Raw genomic sequence first — 20199 nt, forward strand, 5'->3', positions numbered from 1 at the left:
GTCTAGGAACTCCCCTCTGGCGACCTGAGTCCGGCGACTCCCCAAAGTTCTTAACAGCTGTCCAAATGCCCTGTTTCCGTCGGTCCGATGGACGCGATTTGAGTCCTGGTCTCTCAACTGCACATCATTAAAAAGCACAGACGTCTGCGAGTCACCTCTGAATCACTGTTGCCTCTTCGCTTAAGGGTGTCGACAGTACCTGTCAATGCTTTTCCTTTCGGGAGCCAACAATAATATCCGTAAACCCGCTGTGTGAATTTGGGAGCTCATCGGTAGCAGCAAATATGAAGCAAGAGCAGAAATTCATGGGTATTCACAGCCCAGTTTGAGCGGGAATTACTGTTACGCACAGCAGGGTGGATCGAGCCAGTTTTTAAACTCCATCTCAGCTCATTTCACTGTACCACAAATCTGGGTACCATTTGGCATTTGCCCATAAAGTTCCCATCCATGAAAGCTGGACTCTTTTGGTGAAGAAACCCTCCCTCCCTTTTTTCACTACCTGAAAACTTGGTTGGATCCAACCCAGCATGTGGGTTATTACACTTAATATTGCAAATATATAAATAAGAAGTAGCCATGAGTGGTTTATACTGAGTCAGATCACTGCTTCATTGAGGACAATGCTGTCTACTCAGACTTGGAACCGTTCTACAGGGTTTTGTGCAGACAATGGTCAAACCGGTGATCTATTGAGGTCAGTATTGCCCCATTGCCGTGAATGGGTAAACGTTGGACAATGAAGAAAACGGACGGGAAGAAAGTTGATTCCTTGGACATGTAGTGTTGGGAGTGATGATACGGCAGATGGCCCAAAAGATAAATAAGCAGGTTCTAGATCATATCAAGGCTGAATTCTCCCGAGAAGCTACAACGACCAAATGGAGGCTATCATACTTTGGCCACATTATGTGAACACAAGACTCACTGCAAAATACAACAATGCTAGAAAAACTTGAAGGCGGAGGGGAAAGTGGACAATCCAACTGGGGATGGGTTGATTCAACCAAGGAAGCCATGACCTTCCATTTGCAAGAACTCATCAACCCTGTTAACTATCAGACAATTTGGAGGTCATTCTTTCATAGGGTCACCATCAGTTGGAAGCAACCTGATAGCACTTATCACACACCCGGTTGTCTTCTCTGACCATAGCAGCTCTCCAGCTTCTTATGCAAACCACTGGTCTATTGAGGTCAGTATTGCCTAGACAGCATCCTAGAAAGCAGAGACATCACCCTGCCAACAAAAGTGCATCTAGTCAAGGCTATGGTCTTCCCAGTTGCAATGTATGGCTTAAATGGACTCCAGGGAATGGTAGAGGACAGGAAGGCCTGGAGGATCATTGTCCATGGGGTCGCGATGGATCGGACACGACTTTGCAACTAACAACAACCAACATGGCTACTCTGACTGGTAGCAGCTCTCCCAGACCTCCTACAGACAATTGGACAGACCACTGGTCCACTGAGGTCAGTATTGTCTGCTCTGACTGGAAGCAGCTCTCCAGGGTCTCATACAAAGGTCTTCCACATCTCCTATGACTTGGAGAAGACCAAGACTGAACCTGAGTCCTCCCGTATGCGAAATGCTCTCCTGCTGAGCTACAGCTCCCTCAGCTATCACGGGCATGTCAATGTTAGCACACACCAACTCCTGACTAATCCCTGTGCTCTAAAGGGAGTTGTCTGTTTGGATTCTGTCGTGTGGCAGATTTCTTCTTGGCTGCCTGAAAAAGCGCCTCAAATCTTATTTAAAATTGGAGCAGGCTCTGTGAGAAGATCTGTCGTGCTTGACTTAAACCCTCCCCCCCCCCATAATAAGGTACTTTATTTTAAACTTTCGGCTGTGCCTGGGAATCCCCAACGGGGATTTTAAAACAGAGGATTATTATTAGAAAATTAATTAAGTATTCTTTTCAGCCTCCTCTACAGAGAGCCGTTTAGAATGGCTGCATTCCTTGGGTTGCATTAAGACATTACAGACTGTCATTTCAATGACAGAGGGAGGAGGACGTCTGTTTCGGGGGATAGCGGAAGGGTGGAAATGTTTTGAAAGCACTTAACCAAAGCAGTACTTAAGCACCAGAAAACCTCATTAAACATATCATTGTAATGTCAAAGAGAGAATTTGATACTATGGTAACATCGGTTTGTAAATGTATACATAGTTCAGAATGGGGGGGGGGGAAACCTTTGAGGTCCTTTCTTAATGTAATTTTTAAAACCGTTAAGTCTATAGCAATTCAAAGACTGCAGGGCAGGCTAAATATCTGGACTATGCAGGTCTCAGCCATGATGAATGGAGGGAACTTCCACCTTCAGAGGCACGAATCCTATGAATCAAGGGAAGACTTTGGCCCTTCTGCCCTGTTGCTGGTCTTCCAGGGGAACTGGTTGGCCACTGTGGGAGGCAGGAGGCTGGACTAGATGGACCCCTGGTCTGACCCAGCAGGGCTCTTCTGATGTCCTTAGGAAGGCCTCGGCCTCTCCGCCCTGCGGTTGGCCCTCAAAGGGATTCATTGGACGCTGCATGATACAGGCTGCTGGACTAGATGGACCCCTGGTCTGATCCAACAGGGCTCTTCTTATGTGGCCCACATTCACTGTCAGATAATTAAGCATCTTTATACTTTACCATGATGCATATTTTGCATTGCTCAGATCTTTGGGCAGCATCACTGTGTCTACTAATAACATAGTAGCTGGAAGCAAAGCCGAGGCATTTGAATGCAAGGTGGGGGTAATGCATCGGATCCCTCAAGTGTGATGAAAAAACATGTGTGTAAATGAGCTCAAAGGTAGAAGGACTCAAAACAACCTAAGCGTAATCTTGGGAGAAGAAGAAGAAGAGCTGTTTTTTTATACCCTTCTATTCAGTACTCAAAAGAGTCCAAAAGCATCAAATAAACACCCTTCCCTTCCTCTTCCTGCAATAGAAACTTAGGGATAAGAGAGCTCTATTAGAACTCTTCAGAAAGCACCCAAGATGAAGAAGAGCTGTTTTTTAATACCCTGCTTTTCACTAACCGAAGGAGTTCCAAAGCAGCATACAAACACCTTTCCCTCTCCATGTAACATACACCTTGGGAGGGAGGTGGGGTTGAGAGAGCTCTAGAAGAACTGATATGTGAAAACAACCCTAAAAGAACTGTGACTAACCCAAGAAGAAGAGCTGAGTTTTATACCCTGTTTTTTGCTACCTGAATTATTCCCAAATCGGATGACAACCGCCCTCTCCCTTTTTCTCCCTGCAACAGATATCCTGGGAGAGAGGTGGGGCCAAGAGAGCTCCAAAAGAACTGTTATAAGAGAACTGTGACTTGCCCAAGGTCACCCAGCCAGCTGCATGTGGAGAAGTGAGGAACTCAACCTGGTTCTCCAGATCAGCCACCCTTTAACCACTACACCACACTGGATCTAGAGAAATGATCTCTATAGTCTGGAGATGAGCCATAATTCCAGAAGGTTCCCCAGGCCCCACCTGGAGGCTGGCATCACCAGCATGTGACATCTCCAAACTGCTCACAAACTTGTCAACGACTAACCCTTCACCAACTTCTAACAAGGGGTTCATCCTCCAGGTTCCTGTCCAGATCAAACCAATGCTCATTTCCCGGACCATGAAGGCTAAGCACGGACTTACTTTTTGGGCCGGTAGTCCGGAATGGATCTGTCCAGGGAGATCCTATCGCTCAGCTGGGCGTTGTAGCCATATTCTTCATACTTGGTTTCAGATTCGTGGCTGTCGTCCCTCAGGGTAGCGGCCATTCCGCCTTGCCCCAGTCCTCCGGGGCCTTCAACTAATCCCATGGGTTTGGCCAGACCTGGAGAGAAAAACACAAGAAATGTACTTCCATGGAAGCTGGTCTTATAACTGCCTTTCCCAAAATCCCAGTAGCCAAGACATATTTTTATCCTCTCGATTAACGGTAGAGGCAAAGGTCCCTATTCCATCTGGGGGTGACAAAGTTTAAGGATGTGGAAGGCCAAGACTGGTCCATCCATACAGCAGGTTGTTTTCGCTTAAAACCAGAGTAGCACTCCAGTATTAACCCTGAAAAGCATGCACAAAACGTGACCCATGGGGAGTTTACATAGAAGGCATTCGCTGGACACTACCACACAGCTATGCTAGGGCCATTGAATCATAGAGTTGGAAGGGACCTCCTGGGTCATCTAGTCCAACCCCCTGCACCATGCAGGACACTCACAACCCTATCGCTCATCCACTGTCACCTGCCACCCCCTTGAGCCTTCACAGAATCAGCCTCTTCGTCACATGGCTATCTAGCCTCTGCTTAAAAATCTCCAGAGATGGAGAACCCACCACCTCCCAAGGAAGCCTGTTCCACTGAGAAACCACTCTAACTGTCAGGAACTTCTTCCTGATATTTAGACGGAATTTCTTTTGCATTATTTTCATCCCATTGGTTCTGGTCTCTCTGGGGCAATTGGGTAATTTTTTTTTAACTTTGGATGCTACTCCCATGTCACAAGTGACGTTTTACCCCAATTTAGAAAAGTGTAATTTAAAAATTATTATTGTAGATGCAGAATACACCGAAGGAAAAAGAACGGTGTCGAAGGGAGGCACCAAATCGGAAGTCAAGAATCAAAGCTCTCTGGTCTGAACATTTGCAGTGAGATATGTCTACGTAAGGGCCTACATCCTCTGGCACCCATTTCTAAATTATAATCACTTCTTTGTTATTTATATAGCACTTCTGCCTCGGTGATCTCAATATTCTACTTGCTCGCCACCGAATTTACCTCACGGCAGGGAACCCAAAGCTGCTACACTTGCTACATTAAGAACATCTGGTAATTCAAGGAAAGGCTCAAAGATTAAAACCCGCCTGGTTGCCTTAAATCATAAGAGGCTGTGTGGGGTCTCCTCAGTGGGAGAAAATGTTTGCCACACCCTGTGAGCACCTTTGGAATTCTGGCATCGTGCACGGAGTCACAAAATGGCTGCCACAGGGTGTGCAGCTAGCCACAAAATGGCTGCTACAGTGTCCCTTCAACCACACAGCAAAGGTCTTTTTGCCGTGATGGCATCTGTTGCCAAGGTGTTTTTAAAAATCTGCACAGCCAGTCAAATCCCCAAAAACTCCAAAAAAAAAAAAGAGAGTATAGGATCAGTAGTAGTAGAGCTACCGATCCTGTCCGCTTTCTGGAAGAACCGTGGAAAGAGTAACGTATTCCCCTAATTGGCAGAACATGTTGGGGATTTTTTTGGCTGTAATACATATTTTCCCCTGATTTTGTACCATCGACCTTGGCCTTTTAAAATTTCCTGTCTAGTTAAACCGTCCAGTCGTTGACATGTTAAATTAGGAGACGGGGGAGTAATCTTTCTGGACCTGTAATTTTGGGGAACACCCAGTGAGCTTCTGGTGGACTTTGAACCCAGATCCCATGCTGACCACTGTACGGCACTGGCTTGCACTGGCCTGCAATCTAGCCATGCATTCATTCTTTTCTCAGCTGTCCAAACCTTAATGATGTCCCACAAAAAATTGTCTTTTTTTCCTAGCTGGAGAGAAATTGCCCTGCTTTTTCTTTTCAAACATGGAGCACATTCTGGTTTCCTTCAGTTAAATACTCATTTCTAGGAAACTGCCACGCGCTACCCCCTCATCCTCTTGAATTGTCCCGACTGTGTCCTCAAAGCCTCCAAAACAAGAAGCCAGAACCTGGCTGGGCATGTATAATCAGCAGCGTGTTTCTGCATTCTGTAAGCACATCCCAAAAAAATGAGCACTGCTGATGCTTTGGTAATTAGGAAGTGATTGAATACTTCTTTTTTCTGACAACTCGGCTCACAAAAGAAAAGTGAATTTATGGCCTGCAATAACGCTGGGCTGTTCGGTTGGTGTTTAATCAAGCGCATTGAAGAATTTAACATGATGCTACAAACCGCTACTTGCTACAGGACGTTCACCACATTTGGAATGGGTGGGACTCAGCTAATATTTCAGGTAGATTTAGAGCAGGGGTAGTCAAACTGCGGCCCTCCAGATGTCTATGGACTACAATTCCCAGGAGCCCTTGCCAGCATTCGCCAGCGAATGCTGGCAAGGGCTCCTGGGAATTGTAGTCCATGGACATCTGGAGGGCCGCAGTTTGACTACCCCTGATTTAGAGCAGGGGTAGCCAAACTGTGGCTCTCCAGATGTCCATGGACTACAATTCCCACAATACGCTGCCAGCTGGCAAGGACTCATGGGAATTGCAGTCCATGGGCATCTGGAGAAACACAGTTTGGCCACCCCTGGATTAGACAAACACATATTTCCCACGTTCGGGGGAACTGCATACATCTAAACATGTTGCCTGCTGCCATCAACTTGTTCTTTCAAATTGGCATTGGATGGGACCACAGTCTGAGTCAAATGGCTGCCCCCCCCATATCTATGGGACTTCCTCTTCTGCCATACCCCTCAAAAGGTCTTTAAGTTCAAGCAACCAAAATTTGCTCAGGGTCCCAATCCCCAAAGAAGTCAAGTGGGGCTCAGCTTTTTCAGCTCAGGCCTAGAGGTACATGCTTCCTAGTGAGGAAAGGGCCTTTCTGGGACCTTTCGCAGTTCCAGAGGGCCTGTAAGATGGAACTCTTCTGTCAGATCTATGGCGGAGGCCAGGAAATGACATCATGAAGATCCTGGCCTCCCTGCACCAACCTCCACCAATTAACCATCAACCAACTGCTTGGTGATTTACAAGCATAAAGTAGGCGGTTTTAATAATGATCCTAATATAATGTAACTAGGGGCAAAGCCCGTTACAATCAGGAATACAACAGGCGGTTTATTGGGGTGGGTGGGTGGAAATACTCTGTGGATGGCCTATCCCTCCCCCCAGGACCTGGAAAGGCTGCAGGCAACTCATTGCCAGGGGCAGCTCTCACGCAGCAGGGATCTGCAGCCTCTGAGCCTCGGAGGGAAGTGGAAGGAGGAGGGGGTGAACAGGGGTGGGGGATGGAAGGCAATTGGCTGGCTGCTGGACAGACAGGCAAGCCAGTTGGAGGAGGAGGCACTCAGGGGTGGGACAGCCACGCTGAGTGGGTGTTAAGCACTGACTGGCACTTAAGCCATGAGACATGCTCTGCCTCCAAGGCCTTACCAGAAATATATTATGTGGAGGTAGGTAGGTAGGTAGGTAGGTAGGTAGGTGGGTAGGTAGGTGGGTGGGTGGGTGGGTGGGTGCATGGATGGATGGATGGATAGATAGATGGATAGATGGATAATTTGCATGGATATTTTATTTGATGTAACACACCCCGAGTCAACGAGAGAAGGGCGACCTATAAAAATAAATGTATGTTATTAATTAGTGATAGTACTAGCAATTAAAGCTCATGTTCATGTTAGTATCCCACAGATTAGCTTCTCCAACTCCCGCTTCCGCACTAGCAGACGATGTCTCTGCATCCATCGATTTCTTAACGGTGCGCCTTTAAATGTGCAGGACTATTCACAGAGCCACAGCAGCGGTGCTGAGAAAAGAACAAAGGCACAATGCATCAAACCTTCAGCCCGCAGAGGGTACCAAGCAGCTTATTATTTCTCCGCGTAGAGAGGAGGCTAGGTGGCCTTGCTCAGCCATCCATAATTATGAGGATTCCGTGTGTTTTACACTGAAATCTAGCATTTCAGTCGCTCACGCTGGTAATCACGCCTTGCTTGGGGGGAAAGAAAAAAATATATAAGGATAATAGGCTCCTCTCCAACCTGAATTCGGATTCCGGAGTTTTCCCGTGCTGTTCATCGCACCCACCCTCTTCAGAGCTCGCAGCGATTGACAGAGGACCAGGAGCACCAGCCAAGAAATACAGTTGCGATGTCACATTCCACCCACACAGTCTCATCAAAGGGGTTTTCCTACTTCTCGGGAAATTCAAACAACCGATATTTATGCCTGGTGAAGCCCTTGGCTCGCTCGCCCAAGGTGACAAGAGGGGGAAATATCCAACAGGCTGGAGGCAAAAGGCAATGGAACGATGGTCAAGCTCAGAGAAGAATCAGAATATCAGGATCTCCAGCCAGTGGTACCACCCATAGAAGCTTCTGGGAATGTTGAGGTTATGAGAGGGTGGGGGGGGGCATAAAAAGAGCCCTGCTGGATCAGGCCAGTGGTCCATCTAGGAAATTGCCACCAGCTTCCCCACTTAACCTCTTGAATTGTGCCAACTGTGTCCTCGAAGCCTCCAAAACAAGAAGACCTCGGCCTCTATGCTCTGTTGTTGGCTGTCCAGAGAAACTGGTTGGCCGCCGTGTGCGACAGAATGCTAGATTAGACAATCCCACTCGCTCCGCCACTCTTAGATACCTGGACCACCCACATAATTCTGCATGGTTTGCTCTGCTAAGAACTAGGATGTGTCAGTAATTAGAAGCAAGTGGATGGGAGGAAAGTAGGTGGGACAGCAGGGGAACTGTGTGGTCAATGGTGGAGGGGCCCTCAGAAATCCAGGCAGTGGCCCCCAACTCACTCTATCCAGTTGCCATCCCTGTCCACCACATCCACTGCAGACTCCATGCTCTTCCCGACACGTCCCACCCCCAAGAAACCTGTCAATTAGGACCAACATTTTGAGGATCGGAGAAGGATGCAGTGGGAGGAGGGAAACTTCCATTCCATTAGGAAAGTGGCTTTGATTTGAGAAAAGCCAATAACTTAGTTCATTGCTATCTGGAAACCTCTTATTGACTACTTCTTTTCTCTTTTTTTTGCATAAAAGGGGAAAAATGATTTGATGATTTGTGGTTTTGAAGACTACCGGGAGAAAGAAAGAAAGAAAGAAAGAAAGAAAGAAAGAAAGAAAGAAAGAAAGAAAGAAAGAAAGAAAGAAAGAAAGAAAGAAAGAAAGAAAATAATTTCTGAGATTAGATCCGAGGCTAAACAGAGAGATTGTCAAAGAATAAAAGAGAAAGAAGATTTTCTGTTCTGACCCTGCAGTAATTTTAAAAGAAGCATGTATTTTTAAGAGTGTTCGAGTTTGGAGTGTGAACTGCATGTTTTTGTCACCAAGAAATTCAAGAAAGACTAACTGATTTTTTTCTTTTTACTTTATCTTCTTTTCCAAGACCCAGCTTGGTGTAGTGATAAAGAGTGGTGGCTACTAATCTGGAGAACTGGGTTTGATTCCCCCTCCCTGTCCACACACAGTCAGCTGGGTGATATTGGGTTAGTCACAGTTCTCTTAAAACTGTTCTCACAGAGCAGTTTCCCTCAGAGCTCTCTCAGCTCCATCTACCTTGCAGGGTGTCTGTTGTGGGGAGAGGAAGGAAAAGCAATTGTAAGCCACTTGGAGACACATGAGGCCTACTAGATGACCTTGGGCCAGTCACCGTTCTCTCAGAGCTCTCTCAGCCTCACCTAATTCACAGGGTGTCTGTTATAGGAAGAGGAAGGGAAAGCAAGTGTCAGCCACTTTGCGGCTTGTTTGGATATTAAAAAGCAGTGTAAAAAAACCCAGCTCCTCTCTTTTCTTCGTCTTGGTTCTTTCCCCCCTGAATGTGTATCTTATTGTTTTAAATTTTTCAATTAAAAAGAAAAAGGAAAGTGGTTTGAGAAATGACACTTGGCTCCATCCTCAGACTCAGAGATAATATACCTCAAGAGACCAATTATCCAGAGACAATAACGGAGAAAGGCTATTTCCTATTTCTTCTCTTCCTGGAGGCAGCTGGGAAGTCACTATGAGAAACAGGAAGTTAGGTTTTTGTGTTCAAAGAAAAATAGTCACTTATAATCTCCTTCCCTTTTCTCTCCTGACAAGTCACCTCATGAGGGAGGTGAGGCTGAGAGAGCTCTGAACAAACTGCTCTATCAGGGCTGCGATGAGCCCAAGGTCACCCAACTGGCAGCATGTGGAGGAGCGGGGAATCAAACCTGGCTCACCGGATTAGAAGCTGCCACTCTTAACCACACCACCACACTGGCTTACAGACCATGACTTACAGACCATGGTCTGTCTTTTGAAGAAGGAGGAATTGTTTCTTATATGGTACTTTTCTCTAAGAGAGAGAGTCTCAAAGCAGCTTCCATTCGCCTTCCCTTCCTCTCCCCACAACAGACACCCTGTGAGGGAGGGGAGGCTGAGAGAGCCCTGAGATTACTGAAGAAAAAGAAGAGTTGGTTCTTATATGCCACTTTTCTCTACCCGAAGGAGTCTCAACGCAACTTTCAATCACTTTCCCTTTCCTCTCCTGTGAGGTAGGTGAGGCTAAGGGAGCCCTGATATTACCGCTTGCTCAGAACAGCTTTATCAGTGCTGTGACAAGCCCAAGGTCACCCAGCTGGTTGCATGTGGGGGAGGGCGGAATCAAACCCGGTTCACCAGATTAGAAGTCGACTCCACACCTAAGCACTACACCAAGCTAGTGAGGAATGCACTACAGGCCAACTGTAGCTCTCTGGATGTCTATGAACTACAATTCCCATGAGCTCCTGCCAGCATGGCTCATTGGCAGGGGCTCATGGTAGTGGTTTCCATGGACATCAGGACAGCCACAGTTTAACCACCTCTGTTTATGAGATGGTAGTGGTAAAGTCCCTCGATGGGTAAAGGTCAAAGAGACTTGACGGCCATGATTTAATTCGAGTCAAGGAATAAACTACTATTCGCATGTGACTGAGCATTCCCAGAGGCAAGCCAGAAATAGGATTTCCAACCTGCAGGTTGTAGAATGTTCCACCTGGTGAGATCAGGGCCCTGCAGGACCTAAGACAGCTCCATATACCTGCCTAACAAAGTCCTTCTCCCAGGCATATAATTGAGGCCTGAAACAGCACTGAAATTCTGGTCTCACCGTCGAAACCATTTATGTTTCTATTACCCTCTCTCGCTAGAGAAAGGGAGCCAGTTTCTGGAAGGATTTGATTTTAAACTGAATAATGAATTATATTTATTCATTCCTGGGTACCCACTGTTGAGAGATTTACTTTCTGGCCAAACTTAGAGAGTTCAGGCCCAGGATGCAAGAAGTAGAGTTGTATTTTATACCCTGCATTTCACTACCCAAAAGTGTCTCAAAGCAGTTTACAATGGCCTTATCTTCCTCTCCCCACAACAGACACCCTGTGAGGTAGGTGGGGCAGAGAGAGCCCTGAAAGAACTGCTCTGTGAGAACAGCTCTAAGAGAACTGTGACTGGCCCTAGATCACCCAGATGGCTGCAGATGGAGGAGCAGGAGCTCAGACCTGGCTCTTACAAATTAGAGGTTGCCACTTTTAACTACTATGCCAAGCTGGCTTCCCTGGCATGTACCACGATTCAGGAGTTATCCCAGTTGTACCGAACGACCACACAATCTGCTCGACAAGATACACCTGTCTGTGCTCGGGCTACTGTTGCCTCTTGCATTTCAAGCAGAGACAGTCACACTGTTTAGCTCGCTGTCCCTCCAGACGTGGAATTCATTACTATTTTTAATTGGAAACGATACTACATTTATGTGTACAGATCTCCAATATCAAAACGTAATTGCTTTGAAGCGATCCTCATTTGAAGCCGGCTGTCCCCGGAGATGAGGCTACGGAGTCTAATTACAAGAGATAATTTGGAAGAAGATAAACAAATATCAGAAGATTATGAAGGTCAATGACTGATAGACCGGTCGAGGGATAGAAGGAAGGACTAAAGCCTTATGAGGAAATTGGCAACGCCACCTGTCTACATTATGGGTTAAACGTAACTTCCAATATTGAGACAGAAGCCAAAAAGTATTTCCCGGTTTTGGGGGACCTCGATACTTCAAGCAGAGGGCTCTACGGCTACCTACCGTATGTAGCAACCAAGCATCATAGAAATGGAGCTTGCATAACTTAGGCATTTCGGCACATGGCAGCCTCATGCACATACATGGGAAGGGGCCGGCCCTGACCAGAACATTTAATCTATCAGGCACCCAGGTACGCAGCATTCATTAAAGCCTTGGCAAGTTTAGGATTTCGATCAGGGTTATTGCCATCTGTCTGCAACAGCCGAGTGATGGAAACCTTCAGAGGCCTTACTTCTGTATTTCCTCGGCCCTGAATAATTCATGGCCCTGTCTCCTTGTTGCTCGTTTTGAAATCCCACCACACGTATGAATCAGAAGGGTGAAATATTTATAAATGAGAGTCCTCGACGGATGGAGGAGGAGGAGGCGGAAACAGCCGGCCGTCCCCAAGATGGGGTGGCCTCCACAACGACGAGAGGAGAAAAATGGTACTGATGTTGCGGTACCTGGACGTGTTGCTAGGCAACCAGGGACATTCCTTCCCCTCCAAGGACACCAACCTTCCAAAGGCCATCAGCCTCCTCTTTGACCCCCGGCAATGGCTGAAACCCGGAAACTTCGTAGGCAAAGCCTGTTTGAAGAGGTTGGCTAATTAAGTGGTGAGGTTCACAGTGGGAGAAAGAACCGTTTCATTCTCGAACCCTACAGGTAAATGGCGTTCGCCCTGAAGCAAGACATTTTGACAGGAGGCTCCAAGTTATCCATCCCGTCTTCTTTTAAAAAATGGTAGAAAACAATCTTTAAACACTAGAACGCAGCCGTGCTGATTTTCTGCATCGACAGAGTCGCTACGATGCAATTGACATCTCGCTGCCGAACACAAACTGGCTATATTTTGGTACTTTGCAACTAAGGAATGGGGGTGGGGTAGGATGGAGATCCCCTATTTAAGCCCTGGTCACCCCCAGTTGATTGAACTCAAATAGAAGGGCAAGAGGCAAAATCCCATGCCCTCGTTCCTACCTGCCCGCCATCACTCCCAGTCTCGATGGGGCAGTATTCAGAATTGCATCAAAATGATTTGGGTGTGTGTAATTTACTGATTCACTCATGTCCTCCAGGTGCACTGAGGTCAAAAACTGCACCTCCCCCCAAAAAAAAAACTTATTCTCCCTGTACATCATTACCAGAAGATTGCTTTTTTGTGGTGTTTTATCAATGTACATGTATATTCTGACACCTACCTGCAGGCCGGAATCCCTCAGTGAGCAACTCTGAGGTAGCATCCATGAAACCACAATTGTCTGCACCAGCTAGAAAGGATCCTTGCGCACTTTGAAATGGCAGAATAAAGGCCCTGCTTGTGAGGTTTTTGTCCTGGGCGAAAAACAGTACAAAGCAGAACTGTACAAAGCTGCTGAAAACCAGCCTGTCATTCCCAAGTGGCACTGAATTTGCTACCAAAGCAACACTGCTGAGTGGGACTCTGCCCCTTTTATTCTTCTCTTAGAATGTAGGGAGCCTTGACCGGGACAGCCCAGGCTGGCCTGATCTCAAACAGAGCTCAGAAGCTAAGATGGGTCAAACCTGGGTAGCATTTGGATGGGAGACCTCCAAAGAATAGCAGGGCTGTGAGACAGAGGGAGGCAAGCAAAGGGAAACCACCTCTGAACGTCTCTTATCCTGAAAACCCCACCAGGGGGTGCCGTAAGTCAGTTCTGACTTGACGGCAGTGACACAAATGACAGAAGTCCATCATGTCCTTTCCTCTTCTTCCCTCTCCTCTTCAGATGGAAGTGCTCTGGGGTCGATGAACTGTGACCTTGAGAAGATGCCTCTGCTGTACCGGTTGGATTCCAAGGTTTCAGCTCTTACTTTGAGAGGCTAACGACAGCCAAGGCTTCTTTCCCTTCCTTTCGAATGTTTTCAGTTGAGTTCTCAAACCGTGAGATGGCCGAAACAGAATCTGGTTTGATTTGCACAAGGGAGGATGAACAAAAGGCTTCTGACGTCGAGGAAGAAAGGTTAAGAGACTCAGCAAAACCAGTGGAGTTAAGGGGGGCAGAGTCCACCTCCCCACCCTCAACCCTCAGAATGGTGGTCCATTCATTTTGTTGGAGATTATTGTTGAACCATGAGATACAAGATTCCCATGATCAAAGCTTCTTCGGATGCTTTATGTAGGGCCAAGTTGGGCATCTTAAGTCAGGTGCATGTCAAGACACATTTCTTTCCCAGCTCCTGGTGAGCATTTTGGGGATGAATGAACAAGAGTCACAATTGTCTGCAGATATGATCCACCGCCACCGCCACCCTTGGTCTGTTTGCCAGATGTCCTGCGGAGAAAGATGAGTTTGAGCCGAAAGCCATGTGGGATTGATGGCTGCCGAGAGAGAGGGAGAGCCATTCTTGGCTGCTTGGCAAGAAAGAAACATTGTGAAGCCATCACACTTCAATAAACCACACAGCCTGGCTGCTGCGCAGAGAGCTCTTTGAGTCCGTCCATCCGCCCAGCGGCTGTGAAGTCGCAGGCTATTCATCCGAGTGAATGAGGCTTCATTTGCTCCCTCAGATGACAACAACCCCTTTCCTTTCAGGAGGCTTGTGGGACACACTGAGCCACCCATGTGGGGCGAACAGCCACGTGCACAAATGGCTCGCCCTGTGGTAACGGCAGCCCTGTGGGGCGAATTGACATGAATTTAAGTGCACGTCAGAAGAAGGTCATCGATGTATGATTCGGAGTCTCCGCAGCCAGCCCTAGCAGACGGCCTGCCATCCATCTCTCTTCGCTCGCAGTAAATTAAATCATATTCCCAGTTTAAAACAAAATAGGAGGGGGGTAACGGGAAGGAGGCACGCCAGCCTGGCCTGCTGAGGAGCAGATAAGCCGTTTCAAGCAGGTGCGAGAGGGAGATAGGAGAAGAAAGGGAAAGGGATCCAAAGCAGAGAGCAAGGCAAGAAAGGATGAAAGTTGCGTCTGAAGATCTGCCGCTTCAAAATAGCAAACTCTGCAAGGAGTCAGAGGCAGGCCGTGTGTGTGTTTCTTTGTGCGTGTGTGCGTGTGTGCATGCGCGCTTGTGTGTGTTTTTAAAATGCATCCATGTATTTCCCTTGATCTACACAAACCTACAAGTGTAAAGTCTCGAGCCTGTCAGAGAAATGAGAGCGTGGGCATAATTTCCAGTGGGATGAAGGGAAAGGATATCGGAGGCACACCGATGGTAAAACCGTTTCTGGCATGGGAAGAAGCCTTCGATAAAGCAACTGAGGGTGATTAAAGGGAAACGGGTCAGACCTGTTGTCCTTTTCCCAGGGATCAATTCCAGAGTAGGTGCCCTGAGGACCAGACACAAGGTGAGTCAGATGTAATAATATTTGTGCCCCAGTCATTTGAGAAAGGCCCACAGGGGAATGGTACTGGGCAACGCATCCACCAAGAGAAAGTTATGATTCTCGTGAGTTGTGACTTTGCCTTGCAACTGGGAGACAGGCAGAAGCCAACACCTATAGAGGAAGGATCCTAGCAGTCAAAATGAGTCTTCCTGGGATAATGAGCTGTCACCACGACACCCAACTTCCTGCCTTAATTATTTTTGCAGCCATTAACTCAGGTAAGCATGCAGTGCACCTCAGTGCAGAACCATGAAGTGTCAATCTGAGCGAGTATTTCAACACCCAAAAAAGAGAGGAGAATCCAAGCGCATCATGAGCAGAACGTAACAGGCTCATGGTCTGCATTTTCTTTATTTCAGGACTGATTTAGGAAAGAGCCGAGTTTCTCTTCTCTGCGCTTCTAACCCTCTGATCCTTCTTCCGATGTCCTCGGGCGGCTCCAACCCGTGATTCTTTGTTTGCATGCCATTTGCTATTTCCTCGCCCCGAATTCTTCCCGTAAGATATACGCCTTTTCCGGCACGGTGTGTCAACAAAGCCACAGTACACATATTTTGTATGCACAAATGAGGCACGTTACGCCGTATTGTGTATCAACATCATACAATATGCATCCCCCATGCAACTCTGCTCCCGCTCCCACCAGCCCAAAGGGAAGAACCAAAAAAAGTATTGACAAAAACAGAAAAGGAAACCAAACAGGGCTTTTTTATTCCTGCCTGCGGAAACAGGCGGAAGAACCTGGAGCAGTGCGGAGGGCGTCTTGCAGGGAAAGTTATCTCCTTGAATTCCAGTGGCTTGGATTGCCTGAAGAAAGTCATGGCCACATCGGTGCCCAGTGACCTAGCATTTATTCCTACAGGTTGGCTCATCCGTTCACGACGACGGCATCAAATAATGAATTAGACTCCATGTGAAGTTAGTAGTGCCTGGGGAGGATAGTTTGGGAAGAATGTGACATTACTTTTTGTTGACCTATGCAAGAGCTGCAGAGTGCAGGATTGAGCAGAATATAAAGGGTGTCCTGTAGGGGGCATTGGAGGAGATGTGAATTTAGTATAGTTAAGTCAGAAATGTCCTGATGATTTTCAAATTATCTCCTCCACTGTCTTGATTGGCTCGACAGGGGACTTCCTGCTGTTTTTTTAGTGTACTTCCTCTCTGCTTGCCTCCAGAACAGCTGTTGAACAGAAGAATGGCTGCAGAAAACAGCTAGCTAGATGGTTAGGTCTCTCCTCTTTCTCTGCATAGTTGTTTCTTTTCTGAATAAAAACTATTTTATTCTTTAAGCAGCCCGGTGCTTCACTCTCTCTGAATATTCTCACTTAGTTCAAGTGAACAGCAGATCAGGGTTCAGAGACTCCCTTTGGACTAAAATGTGCATCATCATCATCACCATCACCAAGCAACCTGGTGCTTTGCTTCTCCTGCACAGTCAAATGCTGCTGTCACTGTTTAAGTGACACCATACGGATTTCTCTTAATCTCCATGGGAAATTCCTAGCACAACATTATGGAAACCAAGGGGCCAATGCAGGGCAAACGGTAACCCACTGTGCTTTCCCAGATCCTAGTTTGACCCACTCGGAGGGGATCCATTCATGCAAACAGAGAATGCATTGCTCGTCCAGGAGTGACAGGCCTGGCGGAATCTCTTCCCCAATGAAATAAAGCATTGCAATCGGTTCATCATCCACTTGGCCGACGAACCAGGAATCTTCCTCCTGGGGTTCCCAAAGTGACAGCAAAATTTCAATCACCTCCCGGAAGACTAATCTTTGGGTCACACAATCCCATCCCCACGGAGCCTGGCTTTTGACGTCTCGCGCCTGCCGCTCGAATACGTCCGGGGAAGGACGGCTCGCTCCGTCCGCGACGCAAAACCAACTGGAAAATGAGTTAACGCGATAAAAAAAAAAAGCACGGCTTTATTGATAACAAAAAAGAGCATCCCATCCCACAGGGCTCTGCGAGCGGCAGAAATACACACAGCGTTTTGAAAAGGGCAGCGAGGTCTTTCCGGCACAGGAAATACACAGAACAGCAGAAAGCAGCCAAAGGAGGGTGGGTGGAAAGAACAATTCGCTCCACCACCCTGATGAAGGAAACCACCTCCCCTAAGGAGGAGGCAGGGAATTCTGTCTGCTTGGGAGTAAGGCAAGAGACAAACCAGGGGTATTGCCATGGTATATCCCGCTTTTCTCTCCCCACAACAGACACCCTGTGGGGTGGGTGAGGCTGAGAGAGCGCTGATATTCCTGCTCGCTCAGAACAGCTGTATCAGTGCCGTGGCAATGCCAAGGTCACCCAGCTGGCTGCATGTGGGGGAGTGCAGAATTGAACCCGGCATGCCAGATTAGAAGTCCGCACTCCTAACCACTACACCAAGTTGGCTCTCTATCATAAACAAATATGGTCATGTCAACCTATCCAGCCCCTTCCAAAATGGCCTAAGATGGGCCTGGAGGGGGGGGGGGGAGATGTCCACAGCTCTTGTAACCATATTCTGCCCAATCTCACCCCTTCTGGGGTTTTTTCAAAGCCTGAAGAATCCTTAAGGGGTTTCTCAATGGTAAAAAAGGCGAGAAAGGCTGACCTAGGAAAAAATTGCACATGCAGCCAAGATGGAAAGGTGCCCAGCATGCACATGTGAGCATCCGCAGTCTGGAACAATGGCTTCAGGCCATGTTCCCCGCACAATGCATTCCCTGAAGCTTGGATTCTTTAATCACGGAATTGCCGCTAGGACGACGACGACATGAATTAAAGCTCGAATATTAAAAAATATAACTCACCCACCAGAGCCGTTCGGAAGGATTCAGGGAGCCCTGAGCTGTCAGAGCCAGGAGTTATAGCAAGGCTTATAATATCCAGGGGAAAAAAAATCAATTTATAGCATTTTCACCTTTAAAGAAAAACAATAAAAAGAAAAGAAGCGGCATAAACAAAATGAAAAGCTTGTCCGCGATTTACATCCAGGCACCGGAGACTTGCGAGGGGTGCCAATGAGTAAAGCTTAACGGACATGATCCGGGCAAAATGAAGCTTCTAAGTGCAACATCCCGCCATGCTGGTGGCAAAGGGAACAGCAGGTGTCCTTTGGCCTCCCAGAAAAGGCACACCTGACGGATATTGGGTTTGCACAGCTCCAAACTGATTGGGTCTGGGTGTGTTGTAAGGAGTGGAACTTGGTGAGACTGAGCGGAAAAACTGACTGGATCCAACCCATTATTGCCAATGGGAGAAACTTCAGTCTCTTCTTACAACTCCCCCACTGATTTCCACGCTCTGCGTAGTGGAAAGTGCCATCGAGTAGAAGCCATCTTACGACAATCCTGGAGGGTTTTCAAGGCGGGAGGTGTTCAAAGGCGGTTTGCCACTGCCTGTTTCCTTCATCGTAACCCTGGGCTTCCCAAAGACTAGCCAAGGCCGACCCTGCTTAGCTTCCAAGATCGGGCTACCCACATCCTTGGAGAAATTTGCAGCTGGCAGCGTCTGGCATGCAGCATCATCCTCAAGAGCAGGGGTAGTCAAACTGCGGCCCTCCAGATGTCCATGAACTACAATTCCCAGAAGCCCCTGCCAGCGAATGCTGGCAGGGGCTTCTGGGAATTGTAGTTCATGGACATCTGGAGGGCCGCAGTTTGACTACCCCTGCTCAAGAGACTAGCACTCTGCTCAGTCCATCAAAGTCAACCTCTGTCATTGGCTTACTCGTCTTGGGCGGGCATCGAGATGGGTCACCGCTTCTTATTGGCTGAGCAGCTCTTCTCGGATGGTTGAGGTTTGCTATTGGCTCAGCCACTACGGAGCTCAGATCACAGGAAAGGGGAGAGCCGAGGGAAGGGAGGATAGAGGAAGCTGAGGTCTGAGAGCGGAAAAGGCAGGGCTTCAGCTAAGCAAAGATAAAGGGTGTCAAGGAAGATGAGGGGGGATTGGTCAGAAGGGATTTGAAGGAAGGGAAAGTGGAGCTGCCCTTCCACGCATTGGAGAATGTGCTTCTGCAGCCGGATTTCCCTGTGCAAGGAGCGTTGGGTCCCAAATCTGACATTTTCTCCTGGGCAGAGTCTGCACTTACTTTCTTTATTCCATTGTCCATCCTGTTGAATTCAGATCGCTTTGAACTCGATTCTTCATCTCTCCCCCCTTTCCCCATTGAAACAGGGAAGTCTTCTGCACGTGGTTAGGGTAGTTCAGAAGGGGGGGGGGGGAGCCAAGCCTCTTTCTTTTCTTGAAGGGGGGGGAGGAGCCAGGCAGGGAGCCTCTTTCTTTTCTTGGAGGGGGGGGAGAGGGTCAAAAAAGGCAGAGGAGGGAGGAAAAATCCAGGACCGACAGAAGTTGAGAGAAATTAGGAGCTTCTCCTTTAAGGCAAACTTGTCACATGACCAGGTGTGGCCTATCAGAGGTTCTCTACCACGGAGCTTTCTTTCCCAATCCGGATTCAAAAAATATTGACCATTAAAAGCACTTTAAGATATCGCACAATAGAGGTAGGGTCACTCCGGATCAATCCTTCTTGCTGGAGAAGGAAAATTTAAATCGCCCAAAATCCAAACAGAAATCGCATTCTGTGTAGAGGGCAGGGACCGAATCGATCTGGGATTGTAATAAAAGCTCCGTGCAGTTTACACCTATGTGAACTGATCTCTCTTGCCGGGAGTTGAAATTCCAGGAGATCACGAGCCAGTCACCAAGAGGCTGGCATTACTATACATAAGCTTGCTTGCCCACTAATGAACAACAACGCAAGACTTCCCTGGCATCCACTGACAACCAAGAGAAATCTGTCTGCGCCAAATCCCGGACCAGATCCAGCCATTCCACTCCCCGGCTAATTCGCATTTCATATGTGAGAACATCAAGCCGTTTCCTGTGCAATTTAGCCTTCTGTTGTCGTCGTAAAATGATTTTTATGCTTTTGGACAAGGTCTCGGAGCATGAAAAATGGGATATCAATGTGGTCTTAGGCTAAGTTATCCCCACTAAAGACCTTGTAGTGCCCCAACCACTTACTGCACACGATACCAAGCTAGAAGGACCCATGCAGGATAGTTTTCTGTTAGAAAGGGATCAGA

The 20199-nt window shown here is 47.5% G+C and overlaps 1 protein-coding gene across 3 annotated transcripts in view; it reads right to left on the reverse strand.

The window, feature by feature from the left end:
- Nucleotides 1–20199, reverse strand: part of GALNT9 (polypeptide N-acetylgalactosaminyltransferase 9) — a 413877-nt gene that overhangs the window by 93757 nt on the left and 299921 nt on the right. For all 3 annotated transcript variants that reach the window (XM_077308381.1, XM_077308382.1, XM_077308383.1), the window contains exon 2: nucleotides 3646–3826. In XM_077308381.1, the coding sequence (XP_077164496.1) occupies nucleotides 3646–3826 (181 nt within the window). The remainder of the gene's footprint in view (nucleotides 1–3645; nucleotides 3827–20199) is intronic.

Source organism: Paroedura picta, chromosome 13 (assembly GCF_049243985.1).
Source record: "Paroedura picta isolate Pp20150507F chromosome 13, Ppicta_v3.0, whole genome shotgun sequence".
Classification (NCBI taxonomy): Eukaryota; Metazoa; Chordata; class Lepidosauria; order Squamata; family Gekkonidae; genus Paroedura; species Paroedura picta.